The sequence below is a fragment of the Podarcis bocagei genome (assembly GCF_964188305.1).
Source record: "Podarcis bocagei genome assembly, chromosome: 3".
Classification (NCBI taxonomy): Eukaryota; Metazoa; Chordata; class Lepidosauria; order Squamata; family Lacertidae; genus Podarcis; species Podarcis bocagei.
Window position 1 is genome coordinate 41,997,229 of NC_138127.1, and position 19,308 is coordinate 42,016,536.

Sequence of the window (19,308 nt, forward strand, 5' to 3'; positions counted from 1 at the left end):
CAATCCAGTAAAATTTGTGCACACTAAGGTTGCTCTTAATTATAAGTAGAAATCATTCAATCCTACTGGCATGCAACATGTCTTTCTTCATGTACTTAGTAATTAAAACTGAGTTATGACCCAGATGTTCAAGACCACACTTTTATTATACACTATTTGAGGCTTTAGGGAAACCACAGTCTCTCTGCTTCAGCCCCACAACTGTAATATAGGGATAATAGTGAGCTACCTTTCAGGGTTGTTGTAAGGATTACTGAGATAATGCTGTCAAAATTCTATAGAGCTACATAGAATACTAGGTAAAAAGGTAAGTTAAAGGACCTGTGGACAGTTAAATCCAGTCAAAGGTGACTATGGGGTTGCAGTGCTCATCTCGCTTCAGGCCAAGGGAGCTAGTGTTTGTCCACAGACAGCTTCCGGGGTCACGTGGCCAGCATGACTGAACCGCTTCGGGCGCAATGGAACACCGTGACAGAAACCAGAGTGCATGGAAATGCTGTTTACCTTTCTGCAGCAGCGGTACCCATTTATCTACTTGCACTAGTGTGCTTTCAAACTGCTAGGTTGCATGGATCCAAACTGCCAAGCTTTTGATCGGCAAGCCCAAGAGGCTCAGTGGTTTAGACCACAGCGCCACCCGCTCCACTAAGCACTCAGGCACTGCAGTAAATAATGAGGAAGTGTTCATGCCTGCAGAAAGACCTGTAGATAGAATTAAAAATATTTCCAGGCTGCTCTCCTATCCAGCACTATATTTGGCAGTGGGTCCTACACAGGGAGCTGCCGCTGCTAGTGTACTGGGAATGTCCAATGTATGGATGGAGTCAATGCTGGAGTGTCCATGACAATAGCATTTAACAATAGCATTAAGCAGGAAGTTCTGTCAGCACTAGTTTTCAGAAACTGCAGCCCCAGTACAGATGTAGAATCATGATGTATGTGTGTGAATCTATGCAAGACTGTAACTTATTTGTGTAACCTCATAATACTCTTCTTCAGAGCTTGCAATGTTTTGTGCCTGCAGTATGGTAATACACATTGTGTTTGTAATCCATTAATACAGCTCACATCACTGCTGTCTGGCTTGTGAGTTCAAAACAGATGACTGCCTTTCCCAGACCTCCCATTCCCAGGGATGTGAGAACAAGGTTGTTGACTTCATCTCCATGGAAAAAGCCATCATTCGAGTGGCGTTAATTTCCATGGCAACTGATTTATGGTGGTACCAAGCGAAAGAAAAAAGATGGATTAGGTTAAAAGTGGGGAGGAAAGAAAAAAATGGTTGGAAAGGATTCTGGCATATATACTATGTTTAAATGATAAATAAATATTTGACAACGCCGTCTCTTCTGTTGTGTGATATTCTTCACACACATTACAAACATACTGTACTTCAATTCTCCCTTCCCTTCTTTTAACTACACACTTCATGTTATGCATCACAACTTTACTGACTTGCAACTTCATATGTAATCGATAACTGTGAATATCGAAGGACAAGAACATGTTGCTACTTGCCACATCTTTTGGGATGCAGAGAAATTAGGTTGGCTAGCTGCTTGAAGATGCAAAACTCATGTAAAACACAAACAAGGGAAACTATGTATTTCGCGTGGAAAGTTTACGCAACATGTGAGCCCCTGGAGAGCAATTAATCAGCAGGCAAAACGAAAGGAGAAGTGTTCCTCCCAAGTTAGCACGAAGGTTATGCTTCCTCAATCGAGGCAGGCAAAAAAGGGAAGAAGTGGATCATTGCCTTCCATGGAAATACGGGCAAGAGACGGGGGTCGGGCAGCTACACCTGTTGGGCACCTGCCGCCGGTGGAGCCCTTCTAGGAGCGGGGAAAGAGAGTGGTGGCTTTTGCCGACGCTTTGCATTTCCGCGACGCCGCTTCAGGATGCCTTTCCCCGCTTCCTGATTTACGAGGCGTCGGCTGGCTCCCTTCCAAGCTCCTCTGAGCAGGCCGCGCCGTCTCGAGAAGCAACCGCCTTTCCTGGAAAGGGCTAGAGAAAAAGAAACCAGAAAAAGAGCCAGGCTTCAGCTTCTCCGCGCGCCTCGCCAAAAGGGAAAAGCCAGCTTGGGAAGGGGAGTCGAGTGTTGCGCTGCCGCAAAGCCCTCGCCTTCCTCCTTCCGCGGGGTTGCAGGAGAGCGAGCCCGCTGCGGGGTTGCAGGAGAGGCCCAGCCGAGCATGGGTGGGCGGCGCGGCTTTCGCGGCCTGGCCCTGTGGGGACTTCTGCTGTGCGGCTCGCTGCGGGACCTGGCCAGTGCCGCCCCGGCCTGCGCAGCGCCCTCGGACGCGGGTGAGTCGGGCCGAAGCCGAGCGCGGCCTTGAGTCAAGCTGGGAGCTGCCAGCCGTGTCGTAGGAGCGGCGACCAAACAAGGCGCCTCCCTCCTTCCCGCCATAACAGAAAAGTAGGTCGAGGGGCCGCTCCAGTTGGAGGCGAGACAGGGCTGGCCGGCTGGCGCTGGGAAGGCTGGCACGAAAGCGCCGAGGGAGGAGCGCCTTCTTCCCCTGGGCTCAGCGGCAACTCAGCGCCGCAAGGCTTCGCCCTCGCCATTTGCACCCACCTCGGGCAAAGGGTGCACGCTTGCATCGAGGACTCCTCGTAGCAGCGCGTTTTATTGTGCTCGAGACAGCATTGCGCAGAAGGCGTTAGCTGATGGTTGTGGTTATGGTTTATTGCAATAATAATAATAAGAATGAAGGCAGGTGGTGATAACAGTGGGCGTTGCTGACAGGTGGGTAGGCAGAGGATTTCAGCCATCCATCCGGTGCTGCAGGAGCCTGCTGCAAGTTGCTGCCATATGGAAACTGGCAACAGCAAGGAAGTACTGTCAGACAGCCCGGATGGAGCTGGTAGAGAAAATATTCCTGTAACTTAGGGTGAAAGAGTGTCAGTTAAAGCGTTGGCTGCATGAGGGAGATCCCATTGCTGATTTCATTATTGCACAGGTATTGCATACGGAACTATGTACATAACCAAGGGGCTGGGTCACATCAAAAGTCTTGCCTAGTTCAGCATTGTGGCTCTTAAAAGTGGCCACTCAGATGCCCTTGTGGCATTCATAAGTGAGGGCACCCAAGAAGAGCCTGCTGGATCAGGCCCAGTCGCCCACCTAGTCCAGCATCCTGTTCTTACATGCACCTTAAGTGGTGCTGAATCCAAAGTGGACACAATCTTGCCCAAAATTGGTGCTGATGACGGATGTGCTTCTCTACTAATAGCAAAGATGGCGGGACAGACTCACAGGGGTGCTGTCTCTGGGGCTTCTGCTGTCTGGGGCAATAGCTGCTCCCTGTCCCATGGCCTGGCTCTGTGTTGCCATAGAGACAAATGAGTGGGCATTCCTCCCTCACCTGGCTGGATGTCATGTTGTCCTATGGGTGAGAAAATAACAGGCCTGGGGAGCTGCTCTGGATTCAGTGACTGAAGTTGTGATAGGAGCGACAGAGTGGCTTGGCTTGCTCTGTATGCTGAATCCAAAGCTATGGCTTTGAGGGACCCACTAGAAAACTAAGATCTTCTGGAATATCAATGTTGCAAGCCCTTCCACCCTGTGCTCAGGTTGTATATACTTGTAAATACTGTAAAACCATATATCCTAAAGACACTACAGTCTCCACTTTTGTTCCAAGGAAACTAACCTTCAGTAAGCAATGGAACCCTGGAGTCTCCATTTCTCAGAGATTGGGGTGCACACAACAATACTTTGCAGTGAGTTTGGGAGCAGAGCTTGAATTTGGGAAAATGGGAAAGAGGAAGAGAGGTAATTGATATGCTCAAGTCACTGCCCTGGCAGCTTAAGGGACGTATCATGAAGGAGGGATTAGAGTCGGGAGAATGCTTTCTCGTCTCTAGAACTTCATACCCCACAATATTTTTTCTCAGTACAGGGACTTAGACTCAATGACCTTTATGTCCCTTGCATCCCAATAATTTGATGGTTCTATTATTCCTTGTCCTCAAGTAGCTTTTACCATCTGGGACTGTTGTTACAAATAGAACATAACACATGCCAAGCAAATAACTACCTGAAGTACAAAGTAAGTAAATGGATATCTTTTAATTAAATCAGTCTCCATTGTTGAAAGTATGCAAGCTTTTGAGTCTATTGAACTAATCAAGAATTCTGAACTTTTCTCATTATTACATTCCCTTTTGTGATGTCATTCCCAAAGAGCTGAGCAGTGTGCAACTGTTTCCTCTTTTTCCAACAGGTTGCATAATTTCTTATCCTTCTCTATTCTGAAAACAAATAAATCCCAATGTGTAGCAATAAGAGAGCTGGTTGTGTTCTATGCTGTATTGACGTCACCTTGGCTTGGATCCAAATCTGCAATAGCAAAACTCTGCTTGTAATGAGACTTTCCCAACGTCCGTCCTCCTAAAAAGTTTCCCCTGATGATTGGCAAAACCTCAATAAAATGGTGTTTGACATGGTGCATAGGAGAGAGTAATTGGTTGAAATTGGAAAGCCCTTTCCAAGTAGAAGTGCCTTCTGCTAACAAGCACCATTGGATCCTTTTCTTTTTCTTTTTGTCTCAAAGCACACTCTAATCCTTAAACTGTGAGCAAAGGCAGTCCCTCATTTTCTGTGTGATTTACTTTCCCCATTATTTCTAGAAGTGGCATGTTTGCGTGTTCTTCTGACTCATGTTCTCAGATCCATACCACTGAGACAGTGTTGATAAAATTTCTTAAGATTGGCCTGAAAAACCCAATTGCCCTGAAAAAAGAGTGATAACACTCAAAATGTATTGGACATCAATCTGGTTTGATTAACTGTTCCATTGCTCCTTTCGATATTTGTCTCTTCAGCTTTTTGGGATTACGTAATGACTTCTGAGGAAGAAATTTAGTTCTCAGAGATTTGCTGCTGTTGCTTCTTCTTCGTTGTCTTCTTATTAAAAAAGCTCATAAACTTAGGACTCTAATCCAGTGTTGTTGTCAGTTTTGTCCCAGACAGTGTTTAACTCCATGTAAATCACTTCACCATCTGTATGCCATTTTCAGAACTAAAATTTGTTTCGTTACATTTAAGAGACTTGCCTATTTAAAAAGTGGGTACCAACCGAAAGTATTGCTTAGTGTTAGAATAAACATTTATTAAATTCCATATTTTTTCAGATCTATGTTTTGGTTAGTCCACTACCTATGCACAAGTGTTTGTGGTATGTTTCAATTTGTCTACTGTCTTGACCTTTGCCTGATCAGAGTGGCTTTCTGGGCAGGAAATTGTTGTCAACAATTGCCATTCCTGGTCAGTTATTTCATAGCCATTGATGGAGAAAATAAACCTTAGTTGCTGTCACCTTTTAAATCTTCTTTTTAAAAAACACAGTTGTGTAGCTGCACAGCTGTGCTTCATGAAGTGCCACAGATTACTTTCCATTTTATATCTCCCCCTGCCCTGGAAGTTATGGGATGCAAAAAAAACCCCAAAACACTGCCAACTATGAAGTAGCCTTCCATTGTAATCACTGCCATGTGGCAAGGAGTTCCTTGATTAATTTAAGAGGAAGAAAACACTATAGTGCAGTGTGTAAAAGCACCAAGAGCACGTCCATTTATAAAAACAAAGCAGCAAAACAATGCCTCAGCAGTGTAAAGCTGACTGGTGGAGATTTGCCCCAAGTCTGGAGAAACAACATAAGTAAACCTAGGATTGCTTTCAGAATTGTTGTGATACAATAGTTCATATTTTTCATTCAGAAAGTTCTGTAAATCCAGATAAGAGTTAAAAGAAAAAAGCCTAAAGTTTATAGTGAAAGCTTAAAATTCTGCAGGAGTTGATGATTCAGACCTTGTCCTCACCAGGGAAAAACTTTCTGGTCAAATGAATAAATAATTTCTAGGTACTGACCAAGGTGATGAACCCTTAATGGGAACATGGAGTCTTAATGGGAGTTTCAGGATTTTTCAGTAGCAGTATTCTTTTACATTTTGCTAAGAAAATGTACATCTAATTCTCAGTTTTTTCTTCTCTTTTGTCTGGAAACAGGCCAGTTCTGGCACATCTCCGATTTACACTTGGACCCCACCTACCACATTACAAGTAATCACACTCAGGTTTGTGCCTCTTCCAAAGGAGTGAATGCCTCAAACCCTGGCCCATTTGGAGATTTCATGTGTGATTCACCATATCGGCTTATTTTATCAGCTTTCCAGCACATGAAGGATTCTGGTCAACAGGCATCCTTCATGATATGGACAGGGTAAGTAAGAAAGACACTAGTATTTCTGATGTAAAGCTACTGAAATGTATTTGGCCATTTCATAGCCTTATTTTAACTTATGGGATTAACTTTAAGGGCCAAGTTACACATTTTATTTGACTTCTGAAGCCTTGATTGACTTGTCCCTGGGCTCAGCATGCAGGCAAGTGGAATGGAGGGGGGGGAGCCCAGATAGATCCTGTTTTTTGGGACCCGGGATTACAGTCTGGCTGACAGGAAATGTTGTATGCTACATGCTGGGGTTTTTTTCCTCTTCATATTGGCAGATTCTCCAGTATGCACAAATGGGAGGGATAGTAATATTGCTTCCCGTAGGTTAGACAGATTGCAGGTTACAAGGACTGAAGATTGCGTGCATCGAAGCCCAAAATGTCCTTTGAAGGGCCTGCAGTTTCTTTTAACTCTGGTTAGTCATAAAGCAATTTATGTAACACATGAAAACATTTCATGCTTAATTAATTTCTTTGAAACTGTTAGAGTATGTTAATTATAACTTTAATCACTCTCAATATGCAGTACTGAAGTACTTTTAGAGTACTACAGAGAAACTAATGTTTGATTTCAAAAATAATTACACAACTACCAAGTTGAGTTTTTTCTTTTTCTTTGCTTTTCTTAAAGAGACAGCCCTCCACATGTTCCTGTAAAAGAACTCTCCACAAAAATTGTCATTGACATTATTGGTAACATGACTTCTACCATAAGAAGTTTCTTTCCAGATCTCCAAGTTTTCCCTGCGTTGGGAAATCACGACTATTGGCCACAGGTAAGACAAATTCTTCAAGAGAGTGAATAATTTGGCAACCTGATCTTATGTTTCTATACTCCTTGGAGGTTGTGGGTGCAAGTATAATTTAACTGGGCACTATCTGCCTTTGATTAGTAGTCAGTGTTATAAAAGATGGCTTAACAATACAACAGTGCACATTTGCTTTGAAGAAAGTGCTGCTGAGTTCAGTGAGACATACTCTCAAGTAAGTGTAAGTAGGATTGCAGCCTAATGTTTGTACATTTCTTAGGTTAGGAAAATCCTGTTGCCCCAGAATGAACTGCCCATAGAAACACAGTGTGTTTCAGTGCTAAAGTACAGAGGAGCAAGCAGTTGGATAAAGTGTGTTGTAACGATATGGAGTTAACTGCTTATGGTTGAATTCTTACCTGTTTCAAATACATTTGTCACTATTTGAGGATTCAGATGTTTAGGGTTTTTGTTCTTAAAAGCATCTCATGCACCTATATGAGAATGTGACCTGATCTACCTGTAGTGCAAAATGAGGTGGGGTAACTCTGAGACAATAAAATCAACAATGCTATTTCAGAATGTAGGTGGGGGTATAGAATGATACTCTCCTTTCATCCAATGTAGAGTTTGGGGTACATTCTTGGTACATATCCAAACTGAAAAGCTAAGATTTGGACAAATAATGATTAGTAAAGCATATTCTTAAGGGGATGTCTGTATTTTAAAGGATCAGTTGCCTGCATCTGTCAGTGAAGTTTACAATGCTGTAGCGGATTTCTGGAAACCTTGGCTTACGGATGAAGCAGTCAGCACCTTGAGAACAGGTAGGATGGATAGTAAAACAGCACACATTTGCTAGGTCCGCTGTCTTTATTTGGCCGTGCTGGATATGGGTGAAATTGACATGGTAAAATTTCTAATATTGGGTTCTTATTGCAAGTGAAAATGTTTCATATTTCAGGGCACTTTCTGTCCCTGAATCGCCAAGGCCTAATCATTCTACTGATTTACTAAACATTAAAGTTATATGTGACAACACCCACGATGTTGTATATTTTGTACTGTATATCCTTGATAGTTTGCATAGGCGTTTCTCAGAGTTTAAAGTGTTTCTAAGTGTTTAAAGTCAATGTTAAGGATGTTGTTTACAGGAACAGAATGGTGTGATACAAGATATAACCCTCCTCTTTGTTGTTGTTGTTGTTTAGTCATTTAGTCGTGTCCGACTCTTCGTGACCCCATGGACCAGAGCACGCCAGGCACTCCTGTCTTCCACTGCCTCCCGCAGTTTGGTCAGGCTCATGTTTGTAGCTTCAAGAACACTGTCCAACCATCTTGTCCTCTGTCGTCCCCTTCTCCTTGTGCCCTCCTTGTGCCCTCTTTCCCAACATCAGGGTCTTTTCCAGGGAGTCTTCTCTTCTCATGAGGTGGCCAAAGTACTGGAGCCTCAACTTCACGATCTGTCCTTCCAGTGAGCACTCAGGGCTGATTTCCTTAAGAATGGATACGTTTGATCTTCTTGCAGTCCATGGGACTCTCAAGAGTCTCCTCCAGCATCATAATTCAAAAGCATCAATTCTTCGGCGATCAGCCTTCTTGGTGGTCCAGCTCTCACTACCATACATCACTACTGGGAAAACCATGGCTTTAACTATACGGACCTTTGTTGGCAAGGTGATGTCTCTGCTTTTTAAGATGCTGTCTTGGTTTGCCATCGCCTTTCTCCCAAGGAGCAGGCGTCTTTTAATTTCGTGACTGCTGTCACCGTCTGCAGTGATCATGGAGCCCAAAAAAGTAAAATCTCTCACTGCCTCCATTTCTTCCCCTTCTATTTGCCAGGAGGTGATGGGACCAGTGGCCATGATCTTCGTTTTTTTGATGTTGAGCTTCAGACCATATTTTGCGCTCTCCTCTTTTACCCTCATTAAAAGGTTCTTTAATTCCTCCTCACTTTCTGCCATCAAGGTTGTGTCATCTGCATATCTGAGGTTGTTGATATTTCTTCCGGCGATCTTAATTCCGGCTTGGGATTCATCCAGCCCAGCCTTTCGCATGATGAATTCTGCATATAAGTTAAATAACCAGGGAGACAATATACAGCCTTGTCGTACTCCTTTCCCAATTTTGAACCAATCAGTTGTTCCATATCCAGTTCTAACTGTAGCTTCTTGTCCCACATAGAGATTTCTCAGGAGACAGATGAGGTGATTAGGCACTCCCATTTCTTTAAGAACTTGCCATAGTTTGCTGTGGTCGACACAGTCAAAGGCTTTTGCATAGTCAATGAAGCAGAAGTAGATGTCTTTCTGGAACTCTATAGCTTTCTCCATAATCCAGCGCATGTTTGCAATTTGGTCTCTGGTTCCTCTGCCCCTTCGAAATCCAGCTTGCACTTCTGGGAGTTCTCGATCCACATACTGCTTAAGCCTGCCTTGTAGAATTTTAAGCATAACCTCGCTAGCGTGTGAAATGAGTGCAATTGTGCGGTAGTTGGAGCATTCTTTGGCACTGCCCTTCTTTGGGATTGGGATGTGGACTGATCTTCTCCAATCCTCTGGCCACTGCTGAGTTTTCCAAATTTGCTGGCATATTGAGTGTAGCACCTTAACAGCATCATCTTTTAAAATTTTAAATAGTTCAGCTGGAATATCATCACTTCCACTGGCCTTGTTATTAGCAGTGCTTTCTAAGGCCCATTTGACTTCACTCTCCAGGATGTCTGGCTCAAGGTCAGCAACCACACTACCTGGGGTGTACGAGACATCCATATCTTTCTGGTATAATTCCTCTGTGTATTCTTGCCACCTCTTCTTGATAGATCTCTGGTTTTTCCCATTCTATTGTTTTCCTCTATACAAATGATCAAACAATAGTTTATTACATAAATATTCAAGCAGTGATCATAGAATTGTAGAGCTGAAATGGACCACAAGGCTCATCTAGTCCAGTGCCTTGCAATGCATTGTAACGAAGCCAAATAATTGAGGTCATCGTTTATTTTTCCCTTGGTTAACAGTTTGCAAATAGTTAGCATGATATCTATAGTTAAACTGTTCTATTTTTGCTCTGAGATAAGCAGGAGCTACAACCTGCTTATATAATCGGCAAGCAAATAAATTTCCAAATCTATTGTAGCCTCTTAAGCATTTGAAAATGGAAAAAGGGTTTCCCCCTTGAATTTGATCCTTATTTTGCACATTAAAATCCAGGAAGTAAAATGGAGACCTGTAAATCAAATTTTAGGTTACATATTTTTTTCCAGCAAATGTACAGAATATTAGAAATATGCAGAATTCTTAAATGTTAAAGATGTTAGAATTCCTGCTCCATGATTGCAGTCGTGGGATTTTAATCTATCACATGATGGTGTATGTTTTGACTCCACAAAGTGGGAAGTGACGGAGACAGGATGTTTGTGTTCCTGTGTTCTGTGAAGTGGGATTATGGTCCTTAGTTCGTTTTCTCTTTGCTGTCTGATGCTAGAGAGAGAGGGAGCCATGGTGCAGTGTTCTGTGTGTGTTTATATGTAAATAAATTAGATTAGCCAAAATGCTGAGTTGCTGAGGTCTGTTATGCAAGCTGCGAAGACTGCGGATCCCTAAGTGTGCCGATGTCTGTTGGCATCGGTCGCTGTGATGTTCGGGCTGAAGAAAGCTTTTGAAGCTCCCAAACGATCGGCCAGGAGGGAGAGAACATGCCAGTCAGGCATGTGTTTCTGCCAGAGCCCTACTCGAGTGTAGAATGAGCTCATGACAAAAGATGCAGAAGTTATATTCCATTACTCCTGTTTACCCTTTATTAATTATCCCATTGTAATTATATCCATGGAACATCTTGAAGAATGGTATTACCCAACAGGAATATGTATGTTAGATTTAGGCCCATAGAAAGGATATTGCATTTAATTTGCAAGCCAGTTCTTAGATAATTCTGTCCTATTCTATTGTACCTGACTGGAGAAGACAACCAAAAATCGGTGGAACTTATCCATAGTAAATTAAAGACATACATCTTCTCTCCACCCTCCCCTAGGTGGTTTTTATACACAAACAATTCAGTCCAACATGACTGCACAACCTCTTAGGATAATTAGTTTAAATACCATCTTATACTACCCTCCCAACACTATGACTCTGAATATGACTGATCCAGCAAACCAGTTTGCATGGCTGGAACGTGTATTAGAGACGGCACATCAAAACAAGGAAAAGGTAAGGATTTTTTAATAAAAAAAGTAATATGAATGAGAAAAGGGTAACTATTTGTTTCAAGAAAGTTTGCAGTTGGTGGGACCTTTGAGCAAGGTAGGTATGTCCCCTGAACTTCCACTGCTCTGAGTAGAAAGCATACTAAACTTGTATCAGTTAATCCAGGGGAACTCCTAACTTTGGTAATAAGGGAGCACCCCAAAGGCCACCCATACACAATGCTAAAGTATGGGGACACTCTTACTCAGTCTGGTATGCTGCCAAAAGTATTCAGAGTGCCAAATACCAGGTCCCACCAAATAGTTTGGTGCTGCCAAATGCCAAGAGTTGGAGTTGCTTTAATCAGTAAATGTGAATGGGTTGAAAGCATGTGAGCTTTTCTGTGTGTGCTTGAGCCTGGAGCAGGTATAGTCCTGAAGTTTGGAGTGTCATCTAATTCTTCATGGTGCTTATGTCTATACTGGGATCATTAGTTCAAGGCTTCTAACTCTTAAATACATCAGTTGTTGCGGCCAAAAAACGAAGTGACTAATTAAGATAAGTCGTGCCTGAAATACTACAAATGCTGTTTGAATGCAAGACTTCTTGTAACAAAGGTTTGTGCAGTTAATAGGAAATAAGTTGTAACTCATGCCTCTAGTCAATGGCATTGTAGAACTTTGGTTTATTCGACCTGTAATCTATATCCTCCAAGCTTGTAAGCCTTTATGCCTGTTTCAAACACTCTATGACTTCATTCTTAGTAGGGGGAAAAGTGTTTACCTTTCAGAAAGCAACGAATGGAAAAGTGAGATTATAAGCAATTTCTTTCACGTCAACATTATAGTATACACCTAACGTATTTGATGTAATATTAAAGTGCCTTTTCTGATATTTATATTCTTATCTCCTAGGTTTATGTAATAGGACATGTGCCAGTAGGTTATCTGCCTTACTCTCGAAATACCACTGCCATAAGAGAACACTACAATGAGAGGTTGATAGAAATATTTCGCCGGTATAGCAGCGTGATTGCTGGGCAGTTTTTTGGACACACTCACCGAGACAGCATCATGGTTCTTCTAGATGAAAAGGGTAATGATGTTTGCAGATGACAGCTTTCTTGGCTGGTGACACAGATTACACAGTAATGGGAGATCTTTTTATGGTGCTTTGGGGATAGGCAAAGGCCATATTCTCTAATGGGATAAATCAGAGTTAACCCATATGATGCCATTCATATGTTGTCAGGTTGCAACTCCCATCAGCCCCAGCTAGTGTGGTCAGGGAGGATGGGCGCTGCAGTTCAGTAACATGGAAGGCACCACAAAACCTGGCCCTGCAGTTGCCAGCTTGACTCCTCCTCCTCCTTCATACCCTTGCTTCATGATTTTGGTACATTCTTACCCTTCCTAAATCTATCGGTTCTATTTAAAACTATCACAAATAATCAACGTCGCAGAAACTAATTCCACTTTGAAGAAATAGATGGTTACAAACAAAGGGGCAAAACCAACCACATTGAGTAAATGCATCCCAACAACTTTAAAATTCACACTGGTATTATTACAATCAGTACTTTTCTAAGTACCGAATCGTGTTTTGCAAATGGTTTGGCTTGTGATTTATTTTCAAATAGGAGCCATAACAGCTCTTTTGTTAGGTTCGCACTTCATCATAAGACAATAGCAGATCCTATACAAAAATCTTTCCTTCCTGTTTCTTCAGATACAGTCGCAAATTACACTGGCCAGTTCCTACCCATTGTAGAATGTGTCAAAAGGAAATGTTCTCAAGCTTGTTAGATACACTCAGTTTTTCTGTGTGTTTCCTGCATCTTTACTAGGTCTCTGTCTGTACTGGGCTCCCTGCTGCTTCAGAGTTAATTAAGACAGGAACAGAGAGTGAAGATAGGAGGAGAGAGGAGTCTTCTAACCCATAATAATCTGTAAAATGTAGCCAACATCCAACTTTCAAGATTATATGCAGTATTATATATTCTTCTCTAAAGTTGTTTCAGATTGAACAAAGAAACTTGCAGCAGCAGGAAGCATTAAAATCTAAGAAACACCACCTAAATATTGTATCCCTTTAAACATCATGGCCTAAACAAACTATAAGCATATTGGCTTAGTGTTGCATTTGCTGGTTCGGACATCATGCTAAACCAAGGCACGTTGTGGTTTAAATGAACAAATCACATAAGTGTTATTTGCAAAGGCAGTTGTTATCTCAGTAAGGCACTATATTGAGTTTCCAATAGTGATATAATCATTTGGTCAATTGATTAAAAAGCAGGTGCTTAACCAACTGGATGTTCTTTAATTTGATGTCAGTCCCAATACAGTGGTACCTCAGGTTACATACGCTTCAGGTTACAGACTCCACTAACCCAGAAATAGTACCTCGGATTAAGAACTTTGCTTCAGGATGAGAACAGAAATTGCACAGCAGCTGCGGCGGCGCAGCGGCAGCAGGAGGCCCCATTAGCTAAAGTGGTGCTTCAGGTTAAGAACAGTTTCAGGTTAAGAACAGACCTCTGGAACAAATTAAGTACTTAACCTGGGGTACCACTGTAGTAGCATCCCAAAATGACATAAAAAATAAGAAAGTTCAGTGTCTGTATTGTAGAAGATCCACATTTGAGACATGCTGGCATTCATTCCAATTGATGACAGTCTGCTTCAGTTGCCTATGGCTTAGAAGGGAAAGCAAAATTGTTTCACCCAGAAAAGCAGAGCATGTACTGATTTTTTATATACATAGTGATAACCTATCCTCTTCATTTAATCTGGTATCTGTAGATGTAAACCAGTATGCTTGTGTAACCTGAACAACAGCAGGTTTTTGAAGCATCCAAAATCCTTTTGCTTGTTGATAATTGGTGAGCAATTAAATCTTTAGGCCTGGAATCTGGAACTGGAGAGCCTCTGGTTGTTCAACTACAAATCCCATTATCCCTGGGCACTAACCGTGCTGGTTGGGACTGATACAAGTTGGACTCCAACAGCATCCCTTCCTTAGCTGATTAATTCAGTTAATTGATATGCAGCCAAATCCTACCCATGTTTACTTGGAAGTAAGCCTGACTAGTTCCCATGGAACATACTGCCAAGTAAGTATGTGACAGGTTCCAAAAGCTTTGTACTAGTCTAGTTAATAATGTCTGGAAATTTCCACATGTTAAGTAGAAATACAAGTAATTTAATGATGTGAATGCTTATGCAATTTGACTTTTTTAAAAAAAGCGGTCCATGTATTCTTTATGGACAAACTCAGTGTAAATAATTTTTTAAAACCCTAAGTAGTCAAATTGAATTGTGTTTTTCTTTTTGGACAACTGTGCAGTACAAATTTGTGTATGTTTACTTAGAAGTAAGTCCCACATGTGACTGGCTCTCTAGTAAACGTGTTTAGGTTTTCAGCCTAAATTCATCTGAAGAAGTCTTGCTTTTACAAAGCTTTCTTAAGCGTGGCTTTTGTAGAGATACCTTGACTGCCTTTCAGAGGATTACCCAGAATCAGATCAAGACAAGGGTCATAAAAGTTGCTTAGGTGCACACAAGGGGCTTTCAGTGGCTTTTTAAGTCTTTTTTACTCTGAACAGTAGACACCCCTCCCAATTTCAAAACTGTGTTCATTGTTATTTAAATCTATCCATTGCCCCAAAATGTGAAATCTCCAAAATAAGTTTTACTTCAGGGAGTTGGCATAACTTTAATGATTGGCAAGCATTGATGGCTGCATCAGAAATTGTGGTGAGGGGTTCCCATGTGTGGTTATTGCATAAAGATTTTTAATAATGTGCCGGTGGAAGAGCAGGACACAAAGTACATGTCCTAATGTAGTGAACATATGTGTAAGTTTAAACATTGCCACTTATTAAAACCTTTCTCCATTTCCCCAAACCTTTTGTTTTGTAATCGTTCAGAAAAGCCAGTAAACTCCTTGTTTGTGGCACCTGCTGTGACACCAGTGATGGACGTATTTGACGTAGACTCAAACAATCCTGGAGTGAGATTATATCAGTATGACCCTCTTTCTTATAATCTACTGGTAAGTAAAAAAAACAAAAATAAATCAGGTCTCCTGGAAAGTAAAAATTCAATGTGATGGGTTTTGTGATTAGTTTTTCAGCTAACACTAACTTCTGTGGTTAGTGGTAAAGCCATTTGTGCTTCCTAAATAGTCATTTTCCATGTTTCCATAATTGTGTATCAATGTTTAACGTATATTAACGGAATTGAAACCAGTAGCTAGAAATGTATGAAGAAGTATGGGGAAACGTCTGTACATTTTGTATCCTTACCTGTCTCCCAAGTTTCACATGCTTTAGGATTCCCTTGTTCCTCCCTTCTTCCCCAGTGATTGCACAGTTATTTATTTATTACACTTTTTTCTCCAAAGAGCTCAGTTGTTCCTCTCCCCACTCTCCATTGTTAACTTCACAACAACTTTGTTGAGGCAGGCTGAGGGATTGTGGTTGCTTAAAGGTCACTCAATGAGCTTTTTTGCCAAGTAGGGATATAAACCCATATCTCTCTAGCCCTAGTCTGGCACCCTAACCTCTTCACCACACTTGTTAGAAATAAACTACTGTTCTCTTTGCTAATCCTACAAATGGTCTTCTCTTTCATTCAGTGGTGCAGTTTAGACTCTGGACTTAATGGTCTTATGCCCCCTGCATCCCTCTTTAGATGGCAGTGCAAATTACTCCACTTACATTAAAACTTGGTGATCCATCTCTGCTGTATTTGTGGGTCCTCCTGCTCATTCTGCTGCGTGTGGCCCTGGACTCCTGCCCTGAAGGCTCCACTGCTTTTTTCTTCATTCTGCCTTGGTTTCTCAAACTGTTTTCATTTGCAGGAAAGGAAGAGCAGCAATCAATATGAGGCAGCTCTGCAAAGAGGAGGAGGAGGAGGGGTTGGGGTTGGGGAGAACATGCCTTGTTCAAACATTTTTTGTAGTAATTTATTGAGGGAGGTGTAAATCACAGTTCTCCTGGAAGCATCCAAAGCGGTGTACATTAATGAACCCTATTATCGCTAAAAATAATGGGATAAAACAAGCCACAAACCGGGATGGGGACGGAAGCTGTAATTAAAGCAGGCAATAAATCTGCAGGGCTTGCTTGTTAGCAGGCATTTACCAGTTGCTGAAAGACCCATAATGCAAGGACCACCAGACAAGCATTTCCATAGTTTGGAATGTGTTGCCAGAGAGACCGGAAGAATTTGGTTCCACACCTTCACTTTTAAAAAGGAGGACACAGAGCCGGCCTGCCCCAGTGGATCTGAGAACATGGGAATAGATGTATGGGAGGAAGAGACCCTCCCTACGGTGTGCAGACCTAGAGCATTTGGAGCTTTAAAGGTCAGCAACTAGGCCTGGAAACAAAACATGCCATTGAGCTAGAACTAGAACAGTAAATGACGTGTTCCTATCTGGTGTCACACATTTTTCACTGGCTGTTGCTGCAGAATCCTCTTCAAAGGCAGGCCCATGTCGACCACATTGCAGTGACCCAAACAGATGGTTGCTGAAGCATAGATAACTGAGGCCCACTTTCTGTTTGAGAGAAGGGGTTGGAGTCAGCTCCTCAGCCTAAGCTGGAGAAAGTAGCACTCCTGATCACTGACACCACGCAAGAACCTAATACTAAAGCGAGATCCATGGGCATACCAGACTCTCAGCCAGCCTCTGCCAACCTAGTGCCCTCCCATCAGTATCAGCCAGAATGTGCTGGCTGGGGCTGATGGAAATAGTACCCCAGACCAAGAAGGTGCCAGTTTGACAAAGACTGCTCTAAGCATTGTCCTTCGTGGGGTGTCTTAACTTCATATGGGAATGCCACATTCCCTTCCTGTTTTGGGCTGTCGCAAGGTCATGATGCTTGTTCTGTCTGGATTCAGTTTCAGTTTGTTAGCCATCTTCCAGCACATAAATACAACAGGGCAATTGTTCAGGAAATCCATTGTTGTTCCTGGATTTGCTGGGAAAGGAAAGCTCATGCTGGATGCTGAGTGACGCAGCACTCCATGCTGTCAAAGAGCTCACTCAGCAGTTGCCTGTAGATGTTAAAAGTCTTGGGGCCAAGATACAACCCTTTGGTATCTCTGGTTCTGTTGGGTTTATCAGCTGCCTGTCAGGTGGGAGTGAAGCCTCCTGCAGAGCAGTGTCCTTAACTCCCAGCAGTCTCAAGTAGCACAGAGATATCTGATTATATAGTATCAAATGCCACTGAAAGGTTTAGGAGACTGAACAAAGGTATAACTCTTTCTATTCCAGACACAGGTAATAGACTGGAGCAGCTAAGGCGCTTTCAGTCACAAACCCTTTTCTGAACTTCTATAATATGGGTCTAGAAAATAGTTATCATTCAAGAGGTTTTGTTGGTCTGGTACTTTCTGGTCGAGGAAGGCAAATTTATACTGTACTATATATGTTCAGATCAACTATCTCAAATGAATATATATATATTTAATCACGAGAAGGTGGATTGCAGCATCTCTTAAGCTTATTGGCACCATCCTCATCTCTACTAGTATGTGAGAAGCCAGCACCATGAACTATTGGGTTCTGAGACCTTTATCAATCATGCACATTTGCATAGTTTCACTTCTTTTGCCCAGATTATTCTACCATAATGGAGAGAGAAAAAGAGTCCTGAAATCCTACTACACCTTCTAAAAATCTACTTGGCCAACAGGCATTGGCCTTGCACACATTCAAATATAATTTTGCACTAATGTGGTGCAAAAAAGTTGAAGGTTTTGTTCGCAAGAAGCTATTTTGTGCTCAATTCCACACTCATGGGACACAGAGAGTAATGGGTTATGTTGGTGTGAATTTTCCTTGAGCTGGATATATTGTTTGTCTTATCTGCAGGCCATGCCCAAGAGTGTTGTTTTTGTCTCTTTTCTCCCCATCCGTTCCCTTCCCCCAGTATTAGCATATGTCAGAAACCGAGCTATATATGAGTCCACGTCTTGTGGTGGGTCATGACCTTTCTCTTCAGTTGTGAATAATAGGCAGTGACGGCTTCTTAATCAATACATCACTCTAGAAGTTTAATGAAGCAGTGGATACAATTGTGCACTTTTTGTTTCCGTTTAATTCCAGGATCTTTGGCAGTTCTACTTGAACCTCACAGAAGCCAATGTGAAAAATGAATCAGTCTGGAAACTTGAGTATGTTATGACCAAAGCTTATGGAATCAAGGACTTAACGCCAGAAAGCTTGTATGAAATGGCAAATCAACTTAGTGTACCTCAAAGCAAATTGTTCCAAAAATATTACAGCCACTACTTTGTGAGTTACGATGATCCAAGCTTGTTCTGTGGCGAGCACTGTAGGATCAGCCAAATCTGTGCAATTCAATATTTAGACCTCACCTCTTACACTGATTGTATCGAACATAAAGGCAAATTACATGGGTAAAAAGTAGCGCTCACGCTAAAGAATTGTGTCCTCTAGGGCCTGGTTCTGATGTAGCAACTTTAACCGTTGTTTCTTCAGCTGAGAACTAGTGTGGTGTCTACCCACTCCAACCCACTTCTTTCTTCCTTAGTTTTCCATTACAAATGAACTGCTCTTGGTTTTATATCCTGGTTACCAAGCCATGATTAAACCACAGTTTCTCAGTTGAAATGTAGCAGGAAATGGTGGTTTCAACTAAACAGAATGGAAACACTGAAGCTAACATGCATTGGGGGGAAACGCACAGGCACAACATTAGTTTTTGGTGCAAAAAAACCATGGTTTATATAAGCAGAGGTCATTACTCCTGTATTGAGCCTAAATAAAGTCCAAATAATATTTTGCCAAATTAATTTTGCCTGCAAATTACCGTATTTTTCACCCTATAGGACATACTTTTTCCCCTCCAAAAATGAAGGGGAAATCTGGGTGTGTCCTATGGGGTGAATGCAGGCTATGGGGTGAATGCGCACCGACCCCTCTCACTCTCCAGGCTTCAGGAAGACATCCGCAGCCTAGGCAGCCCTGCAGGAGTTCCCGCAGGGCTGTCTAGGCTGCAGATAGCAGCTTGCTTCCCGGAGCGCCGGGCGCGCTGAAAGCAGAGCACCTGGCGCTTCGGGAACACATCCGCAGCTTAGGCAGCCCTGCAGGAGTTCCTACA

General features: G+C 42.3%; 1 protein-coding gene and 1 long non-coding RNA gene across 3 annotated transcripts in view; both read left to right on the top strand.

The window, feature by feature from the left end:
• Positions 1-19,308, top strand: part of LOC308583653 — a 186,276-nt gene that overhangs the window by 165,082 nt on the left and 1,886 nt on the right. The gene's annotated exons all lie outside the window — the stretch shown is intronic.
• On the top strand, positions 1,520-19,101 carry SMPDL3A (sphingomyelin phosphodiesterase acid like 3A). 2 transcript variants are annotated; one of them, XM_081187747.1, is made up of 8 exons: positions 1,520-2,301; positions 6,005-6,218; positions 6,861-7,005; positions 7,709-7,805; positions 11,014-11,192; positions 12,083-12,263; positions 15,100-15,224; positions 18,291-19,101. In XM_081187747.1, exons 1-8 carry the CDS (start codon positions 2,190-2,192, stop codon positions 18,606-18,608), a joined length of 1,371 nt encoding a protein of 456 aa, XP_081043873.1. In that variant the 5' UTR covers positions 1,520-2,189; the 3' UTR covers positions 18,609-19,101. The 2 variants fall into 2 exon arrangements, with proteins under 2 accessions (XP_081043873.1, XP_081043874.1); XM_081187748.1 differs by lacking the exon at positions 1,520-2,301 and adding an exon at positions 2,723-2,740.

Excerpts from the sequence above, each read along its gene's own strand:
- SMPDL3A (XM_081187747.1), top strand. The coding sequence starts at position 2,190 with ATGGGTGGGCGGCGCGGCTTTCGCGGCCTGGCCCTGTGGGGACTTCTG. Across the intron at positions 2,302-6,004 it reads CGCAGCGCCCTCGGACGCGG|GCCAGTTCTGGCACATCTCC; the intron begins GTGAGTCGGGCC and ends GTCTGGAAACAG. Across the intron at positions 7,006-7,708 it reads ATCACGACTATTGGCCACAG|GATCAGTTGCCTGCATCTGT; the intron begins GTAAGACAAATT and ends TGTATTTTAAAG.